General features: G+C 42.0%; 1 protein-coding gene across 1 annotated transcript; it reads right to left on the bottom strand.

Annotated features, from left to right (window-relative positions):
* Nucleotides 1-7,221: 7,221 nt before the first annotated feature.
* On the bottom strand, nucleotides 7,222-8,181 carry LOC148165137 (olfactory receptor 10H2-like). Its single transcript, XM_088022316.1, has one exon. The coding sequence runs from the start codon at nucleotides 8,179-8,181 to the stop codon at nucleotides 7,222-7,224; it is 960 nt and encodes a 319-aa protein (XP_087878442.1).
* Between the last annotated feature and the right edge of the window lie 1,961 nt (nucleotides 8,182-10,142).

Below are 10,142 nucleotides of genomic sequence, written 5' to 3'. Positions count from 1 at the left end.
ATTAGTACGATGTCGGACCTAGAGTTCAGAATCATGACTTTAAAGATACTAGCTGGGCTTGAAAAAAGCGTGGAAGTTATTAGAGAAACCCTTTCTGGAGAAATAAAAGAACTAAAATCTAACCAAGTCGAAATCAAAAAGGCTATTGATGAGGTGCAATAAAAAATGGGGGCACTAACTGCTAGGATAAATGAGGCAGAAGAGAGAATCAGTGATATAGAAGACCAAATGATGGAAAATAAAGAGGCTGAGAAAAAGAGGGAGAAACAACTACAGGATCACGAGGGCAGAATTCGAGAGATAAGTGATATGATACGATGAAACAACATTAGAATAATTGGGATCCCAGAAGAAGAAGAGAGAGAGAGGGGGGCAGAAGGTATATTGGAGCAAATAATAGCAGAGAACTTCCCTAATGTGAGGAAGGAAACAGGCATCAAAATCCAGGAGGCACAGAGAACCCCTCCCAAAATCAATAATAATAGGTCAACACCCCGACATCTAATAGTAAAACTTACGAGTCTCAGAGACAAAGAGAAAATCCTGAAAGCAGCTCGGGAGAAGAGATATGTAACCTACAATGGTAAAAATATTAGACTGGCAACAGACCTATCCACAGAGACCTGGCACGCCAGAAAGGACTGGCAAGATATCTTCAGAGCACTAAACGAGAAAAAAATGCAGCCAAGAATACTATATCCAGCTAGGCTGTCATTGAAAATAGAAGGAGAGATCAAAAGCTTCCAGAACAAACAAAAACTAAAGGAATTTGCAAACACGAAACCAGCCCTCCAAGAAATATTGAAAGGGGTCCTCTAAGCAAAGAGAGAGCCTAAAAGCAGCAAAGATCAGAAAGGAACACAGACAGCATACAGTAACAGTCACCTTACAGGCAATACAATGGCACTAAATTCATACCTTTCAATAGTTACCCTGAATGTAAATGGGCTCAATGCCCCAATCAAAAGACACAGGCTATCAGATTGGATTAAAAAACAAGACCCATCCATATGCTGTCTGCAAGAGACTCATTTTAGACCCAAAGACACCCCAGATTGAAAGTGAGGGGGTGGAAAACCATTTACCATGCTAATGGACACCAAAAGAAAGCTGGGGTGGCAATCCTAATACCAGACAAACTAGATTTTAAAACAAAGAGTGTATTAAGAGATGAGGAAGGACACTCTATCCTACTTAAAGGGTCTATCCAACAAGAAGATCTAACAATTGTAAATATCTATGCCCCGAACATGGGAGCAGCCAATTATAGAAGGCAATTAATAACAAAAGCAAAAAAACACATTGACAACAATACAGTAATAGAGGGGGACTTTAACACCCCCCCCTGACTGAAATGGACAGATCATCTAAGCAAAAGATCAACAAGGAAATAAAGACTTTAAATGATACACTGGACCAAATGGACTTCACAGACTTATTCAGAACATTCCATCCCAAAGCAATGGAATACACATTCTTCTCTAGTGCCCATGGAACATTCTCCAGAATTAATCACATCCTAGGTCACAAATCAGGTCTCAACCGGTACCAAAAGATTGGGATCATTCCCTGCCTATTTTCAGACCACAATGCTTTGAAACTAGAACTCAACCACAAGAGGAAAGTCGGAAAGAACTCAAATACATGGAGGCTAAAGAGCATCCTACTAAAGAATGAATGGGTCAACCAGGAAATTAAAGAAGAATTAAAAAAATTCATGGAAACCAATGAAAATGAAAACACAACTGTCCAAAATCTTTGGGATACAGCAAAGGCGGTCCTAAGAGGAAAGTATATAGCAATACAAGCCTTTCTCAAGAAACAAGAAAGGTCTCAAATACACAACCTAACCCTACACCTAAAGGAGCTGGAGAAAGAACAGCAAATGAACCCTAAACCCAGCAGGAGAAGAGAAATCATAAAGATCAGAGCAGAAATCAATGAAATAGAAACCAAAAGAACAGTAGAACAGATCAACGAAACTAGGAGCTGGTTCTTTGAAAGAATTAACAAGATTGATAAACCCCTGGCCAGACTGATCAAAAAGAAAAGAGAAATGACCCAAATCAACAAATTCATGAATGAAAGAGGAGAGATCACAACCAACACCAAAGAAATACAAACAATTATAAGAACATATTATGAGCAACTCTATGCCAGCAAATTAGATAATCTGGAAGAAATGGGTGCATTCCTAGAGTTGTATCAACTACCAAAACTGAACCAGGAAGAAATAGAAAACCTGAACAGACCTATAACCACTAAGGAAATTGAAGCAGTCATCCAAAATCTCCCAAGAAACAAAAGCCCAGGACCAGATGGCTTCCCAGGGGAATTCTATCAGACATTTAAAGAAGAATTAATACCTATTCTCCTGAAACTGTTCCGAAAAATAGAAATGGAAGGAAAACTTCCAAATTCATTTTATGAGGCCACCATTACCTTGATCCCAAAACCAGACAAAGACCCCATCAAAAAGAAGAATTACAGACCAATATCCTTGATGAACATGGATGCAAAAATTCTCACCAAAATACTAGCCGATAGGATCCAACAGTACATTAAAAGGATTATTCACCACGACCAAGTGGGATTTATCCCTGGGCTGCAAGGCTGGTTCAACATCCGCAAATCAATCAACGTGATACAATACATTAACAAAAGAAAGAACAAGAATCATATGATTCTCTCAATAGATGCAGAAAAAGCATTTGACAAAGTACAGGATCCTTTCTTGATCAAAACTCTTCAGAGTATAGGGATAGAGGGTACGTACCTCAATATCATAAAAGCCATCTACGGAAAACCTACAGCGAATATCATTCTCAACGGGGAAAAGCTGAGAGCTTTTCCCCTAAGGTCAGGAATGCGACAGGGATGTCCACTCTCACCACTGCTATTCAACATAGTATTGGAAGTCCTAGCCACAGCAATCAGACAACAAAAAGAAATCAAAGGCATCCAAATTGGCAAAGAGGAAGCCAAACTCTCACTCTTTGCAGATGATATGATACTTTATGTGGAAAACCCAAAAGACTCCACCCCAAAACTGCTAGAACTCATACAGGAATTCAGTCAAGTAGCAGGCTATAAAATCAATGCACAGAAATCAGTGGCATTCCTATACACCAACAACAAGACAGAAGAGAGACAAATCAAGGAGTCGATCCCATTCACAATGGCACCCAAAACCATAAGATACCTAGGAATAAATTTAACCAAAGAGGCAAAGGATCTGTACTCAGAAAATTATAAAATACTCAGGAAAGAAATTGAAGAAGACACAAAGAAATGGAAAAACGTTCCATGCTCAGGGATTGGGAGAACCAACATTGTGAAGATGTCAATGTTCCCTAGAGCAATCTACATATTCAATGCAATCCCCATCAAAATACCATCCACTTTTTTCAAAGAAATGGAACAAATAATCCTAAAATTTGTATGGAACCAGAAGAGACCCCGAATAGCCAGAGGAATATTGAAAAAGAAAAGCAAAGCTGGTGGCATCACAATTCCGGACTTCCAGCTCTATTACAAAGCTGTGATCATCAAGACAGTATGGTGCTGGGCACAAAAACAGACACATAGATCAATGGAACAGAATTGAGAGCCCAGAAATGGACCCTCAACTCTACGGTCAACTTATCTTTGACAAAGCAGGAAAGAATGTCCAATGGCAAAAAGACAGTCTCTTCAACAAATGGTGTTGGGAAAATTGGACAGCCACATGCAGAAGAATGAAACTGGACCATTTCCTTACACCACACTCAAAAATAGACTCCAAATGTTTGAAAGACCTAAACGTGAGACAGGAGTCCATCAAAATCCTAAAGGAGAACACAGGAAGCAACCTCTTCGACCTCAGCCGCAGCAACTTCTTCCTAGAAACATCACCAAAGGCACGGGAAGCCAGGGCAAAAATGAACTATTGGGATTTCATCAAGATAAAAAGCTTTTGCACAGCAAAAGAAACAGTCCACAAAACCAAAAGACAACCGACAGAATGGGAGAAAATATTTGCAAATGACATATCAGATAAAGGGCTAGTATCCAACATCTATAAAGAACTTATCAAACTCAACACCCAAAGAACAAATAATCCAATCAAGAAATGGGCAGAAGAGATGAACAGGCATTTTTCCAAAGAAGACATCCAAATGGCCAACAGGCACATGAAAAATTGCTCAACATTGCTCGGCATCAGGGAAATCCAAATCAAAACCTCAATGAGATACCACCTCACACCAGTCAGAATGGCTAAAATTCACAAGTCAGGAAACGACAGATGTTGGTGAGGATGCGGAGAAAGGGGAACCCTCCTACAGTGTTGGTGGGAATGCAAGCCAGTGCAGCCGCTCTGAAAAGCAGTATGGAGGTTCCTCAAAAAGTTGAAAATAGAGCTACCCTAGACCCAGTAATTGCACTACTGGGTATTTACCCCAAAGATACAAACATAGCGATCTGAAGGGGCAACTGCACCCTAGTGTTTATAGCAGCAGTGTCCACAACAGCCAAACTATGGAAAGAGCCCAGGTGTCCACTGACACATGAATGGATAAAAAAGATGTGGTATATATATGCAATGGAATATTGTGCAGCCATCAAAAGAAATGAAATCTTGCCATTTGCAATGACATAGATCGAACTAGAGGATATTAAGCTGAGTAAAATAAGTCAATCAGAGAAAGACAATTATCATATGATCTCCCTGATATGAGGAATTTGAGAAACAAGACAGAGGATCATAGGGGAAGAGAGGAAAAAATGAAACCAGACGAAACCAGAGAGGGAGACAAACTATAAGAGACTCTTTTTTTAAATTTTATTTTATTATGTTATGTTAGTCACCATACAATACATCCTTCTGCAGAGCAAAGGAAACAGTCAACCAAACGAAGAGGCAACCTACAGAATGGGAGAAGATATTTGCAAAAGACACTACAGATAAAGGGCTGGTGTCCAAAATCTATAAAGAGACTCTTAATCTCAGGAAACAAACTGAGGGTTGCTGCCGTGGAGGGGGTGGGACGGATGGGGTGTCTGGGTGATGGACATTGGGGAGGGTAGGTGTTATGGTGAGCACTGTGGATTGTGTAAGACTGAGGAATTACAGACCTGTACCACTGAAACAAATAATAAATTTTATGTTAATTTAAAAAAAATCTAAGATTCAGCCCCTACTTCATGCTATGTACAAAAATTAATTCAAAATGGATCAAAGGCCTAAATGTAAAAGCTAAAACTATAATGTTCTTAGAGGACAACATGGCTGTACATCTCCATGACCTTGGATTAAGCAATCATTTCTTAGACATGACACCAAAACCATAAGCAATAAAGGAAACCAATATATAAATTGGATGTCATCAGAATTAAAATCTTCTGTACTGCAAAGAATATCAACAAGAGAGTGAAAAGACAACTCATAGAATGTGAGACAATACTTGAAACTCACCTATCTGATAAAGACCTTATAACTAGAAACTATGAAGAATTATTACAACTCAACAAAAAGACAAACAAGCCAATTTAAAAAATAGGTGAAATGTCTCAACAGCATTTCTCCAAGAACACATAGAAATGGCTGACAAGCATGTGATGAGATGCACAACATCATTACGTATCATGAAATGAAAATCAAAACCACCACGAGATACCACTTCTTACCACTCAGATAGCTATAACTAACAGGACAGGTAATAACAAATGTTGGCAAAGATGTGGAGAAATTTGAACCCTACTACATTGCTGGTGGGAATATAGAGGGGTACAGCCACTTTGGAAAACAGTCTGGAACTTTCTTTAAAAATTAAACAGAGTTACCATTGGATCAAAAAAATCCACTCCATAGTATACATGCAGCAGTGTGAAACCATATATTCAAGAAAAAAGGGTACACAAACATTCCTGGTGGCATGACTCAAAATAGCAAAAAGTAGAAATACTGAGAAGTTCAGCAAGCAATAAACGGACGGATGAAATACAGTTATGTCCCATTATCAACAATGGCCAAACTATGCAGAGAGCCCCAGTGTCCACTGATTGAGGAATGGATAAGGTATAGATATATACAACAGAATATTATTCAGCAATCAAAAAAATGAAATCTTGTCATTTGAAAGATGGAGCTAATGCTAAGGGAAATAAGTCACTCAGAAAAAGACAAACACCATATGATTTCACTCGTATATGGAATTTAAGAAAAAAACACATGAAGGTATGGGAAGGGGGAAATGGGAGAGAGGGGAAAAAACCATAAGAGACTCTTAATGATGGAGAAAAAACTGAGGGTTGATGGAGGGAGGTGGGTGAGGGATGGGCTGGGAGGGTGATGAATATTAAGGAGGGCACTTGTGATGAGCACTGGGTGTTGTATGTAAGTGATGAACCACTGAATTCTACTCCAGAAACCAATATTGCACTGTATGTTAACTAACTAAAATTTAAATTAAAAAAAAGAAAGAAAGAAATACAGTATGTGCACAGAATGGAATAGTATTTGGCAATAAAAAGGAATGAAGGTCTCATACATCCACAATATAAAGGAACCTTGAACACATTGTGCTAAGCGAGAGGACTCAGTCAAAATGACCACCTTGTGTAATTCCATTTATATGAAATGTTCAGAACAGGAAAGTGGAATGAGTAAGTCACGGGGATGAAAGGTACAGCATAGGGAATGTAGTCAATGGTATTGTAATAGCATTGTGTGGCGTCAAGTCACTATGCTATGCTGTACAATTGAAACTAAAATAACATCGTGTGGCAACTATACTTCAATTTTTAAAAAAATTAAACAATATTTTCTGGAAAAAAAGTGGTTTCCTATAGCTGGGGGTTATGGGAGTTGGAGAAGAAATGGGGACTGAATGGGTAGGGGTTTCCTTTTCGGGTGACAAAAATGTTTCAAATTGATGGTGGTGATGATCACATAACTCTGAATATACTATAGACCAATTGAACTGTGTACTTTAAATGGGTGAATTATATGGCATGTGGATTATATCTCAAGAAAGCTGTTTGATTACAAATAAAACTAATAGCCAAGACACAAACCAAGGGAGGAAGAAGAAGAAAAGTTCACATTTATTGAGCACCTGCTATGTCATAGAGGTTGTCACACGTCTTTTTACCAATCCTACTAGGTAGACATTGTAATCCTACAGGTGAGGGTATGGTCATCCTTCTACCTTCTTCTAAAACCACCTTCACACTGGCCACTTAGATGCTGGAGGGATAGAGTTTGCTGAGGAAGGTCTTCTTCATGGCAGTCTTCAGCTCCTTGTTCCTGAGACTGAAGATGATGGGACTGAGGAAGGGTGTGAGGACCGTGTACGTGATGGCCATCAGGGTGTTGCTTTTGTGGGAGTGCAGACCCTTGGGCTTAAGGTAGATGATAGAGGCAAAGCCATAGTGCACAATGACCACAATAAGGTGGGACACACAGGTGGAGAAGGCTTTGTGCCGGCCCTCAGCAGACGGGATCTTCAAGATGGCAGCCACAATTAAGGTGTAGGAGAGGAGGATGAGCAGAAAGCAACCCAACAAGTTGGTGATGCACACCAGGCCCACACCCAGGGCTACTACTGGTACATCAGTTCCACAGGCCAGCTTCAAGAGAGGAGGCACATGACATCCAAAATGCTGGATCTCATTGGGTCCACAGAAGGTGAGGTGAAAAATGGCTGTGGCCACCACCAGCCCTATGACAGAGCCACCAGACCAAGAACAGGCCACCAGGCAGGCGCAGCCACGGGGGCTCATGAGTACGTTGTAGCGCAAGGGGTGGCAGATGGCCACATAGCGGTCGTAGCCCATGACGGTGAGCAGGAAGGAGTGGGTGAAGCCGAACGTGAAGGAGAAGAACATCTGGCTAACACAGGCTGCAAAGGCGATGGTGCGGTGTGTGGAGAGCAGGTCGGCCAGCAGGCGCGGGGTGATGGACAAGGTGTAAAGGATCTCGGAGATAGACAGGGCACACAGGAAGAGGTACATGGGCATGTGCAGGCCACGTTCGCTCCAGACAGTGGCCATGATGAGCAGGTTCCCCAGCAGGGTGAACAGGTACATGAGCAGGAACAGCAGGAAGAAGATGGGCAGGAGACGTGGTGGGAAGGTGGAGAAGCCCACGAGGATGAATTCAGACACGGAGCTGTGGTTTAGGTCCAGCGTGGCGGCCATCACTGGGTGGGGAGAGAGGGAAGGCGGCCTGGTGGGTATAAGTTCTGGGTCCATGCTGAGCCTGGCTCAGGAGGACTTCCCCGGGGTTGGGGGGCCCTCACCCTCCACACCATGGCCAGTCCCTCCATGACCTGCTGCTCATGATGACTGTCAGCACTCCTGGGAGCTGCTTGGGGTTCACAGAAGATCGTGAGCCTCAGTTGTGTAATGCAGGCCCTGGCGCATAGTAAGAACGCTGTAAAAAATAATACTGATAATAATAATTACAACTACTGTTATTACTGTCATTGGCTCCATGCACAACCACCCGGCTTTCCTGCCTTTGAGCATGCTGGCCACTCCAAGCTTCTCTCCATCTCTGTGATTCCAAATCCTTCCTGAATTTTAAGTGCAAGCGACACCCTGATTGCTATCTTCAGCTGGAGGTCACCGCTCTTGTGTGGCATAGAGAGGATGTAGGCTCTGGTTAATTCTCAGCATTATCCCTTACTGGCTCACTGGGAACATGGAATAATCATCTTCGTTCCACAGGGCTGTAGTGGCACTTAGGTGAGGAGATACACATTCAGCTCCTAGCTACTATTGTTGTTGTGTGGTCTAACTTGTGTGAGTCCCCCACAAGGGTGTGGCACTGACCAGCATTACCAGAGTCACATTCTCTGGCCCCTGCTAGGCACTCTATCTCTGGTCACTCACCGATGCTCTTCTCTGAATCCCCTTCCCTCTCCTCAAGCCCTACCCACTCTCCTGTCCCCAACTTCCTGCTTTGTGGAGCAACCAAGGCTCGCAGCTGTGGGTTCTCTCATATCCTTCCCCGAGTGGCAACTGACTCACATCTGCCCCAGCTCCCCGTGAGGACAGCTCTCCTTCCAAGCAACTGCTCCAACCAGTGTTACCGCTCTGTCTTTCTGTCTATCTTTCTTCCTCTCTCTGCCATCGACAGCCTTGATGCAAAAATGCAACACCTCTTTAAAAATGCAGGATGGACCAACAGATGAATGGATAAACAGAAAGTGGTATCCATATGATGGAATATCTTTTAGGCATACAAAAGCATGAAGTACTGAACATGCTACAACATGGATGAACCTCGAAGGCAATATGCTGAGTGGAAGAAGCCAGCCACAAAGACCACATATTGTATGATTTCATTTATTTGAAATATCCAGAATAGGTAAACTCATCAAGACAGAAAGCCTATTAGCAGTTGCCAGGAAATGGGAGTAGGGGGCAATGGGGAGTGACTGTTAAATGGGTTGCAGATTTCCTTCTGGGGTGGTGAAATCTCTTGGAACTAAATACAGGTGTTGGTGGCACAATATTGTGGATGGTTAAATGGCACCGAGTTGTGCCATTTAAATGGCAAGGAGGTAGAGAAATTAGAACTCTGCGCATTGTTGGTGGGATTGCACAGTCGTACAACAGCTGCGGAAAACAGTATGAATGGTCCTCATAAAATTAGAAGTAGAACTACCTATGCCTCAGCCATCCCACTTCTGGATATATATGCAAAAGTGGCAAAAGCAGGGTCTGGAAGAGATATTTGCACACTCCTGGTCATAGAAGCACTAGTCACAATAGCCTTGAGATAGAAAAAAAACCCAGTGTCCATTGGTGGATGGATGGGTAAACAAGATGTGATATATCCATACAAGGGAAGAGCATTCAGCCTTGAGAGGAAGGAAATCCTGTCACATGCCACAACGCGAATGAACCTTGAGAACATTATGCTACGTGGAATCAGCTAGTCGCCCAAAAAGGAGAAATCCTGTACGATCCCACTTATGTGAGGTATCTAGAGCAGTCAAATTCATAGAAACAAAGTAGAATGGAGGTTGCCAAGGACTACAGGGAGTGGGAAACTGCAAGTTTTGTTTAATGGGTATAGAGTCTCTGTTTTGCAAGATGAAAAGAGTTCTGCAGATCTATTACGCAACAATGTGAATATCCTTACCACCACC

Source organism: Eumetopias jubatus, unplaced genomic scaffold (assembly GCF_037043125.1).
Source record: "Eumetopias jubatus isolate StellerSeaLion01/CBP00866 unplaced genomic scaffold, mEumJub1_p1.0 scaffold_1, whole genome shotgun sequence".
Lineage (NCBI taxonomy): Eukaryota > Metazoa > Chordata > Mammalia > Carnivora > Otariidae > Eumetopias > Eumetopias jubatus.
This window is presented reverse-complemented; position numbering and strand designations above follow the sequence as displayed.

What these genes read in the sequence shown, in the direction of transcription:
- LOC148165137 (XM_088022316.1), bottom strand. Translation starts at nt 8,181, where the DNA reads ATGGCCGCCACGCTGGACCTAAACCACAGCTCCGTGTCTGAATTCATC.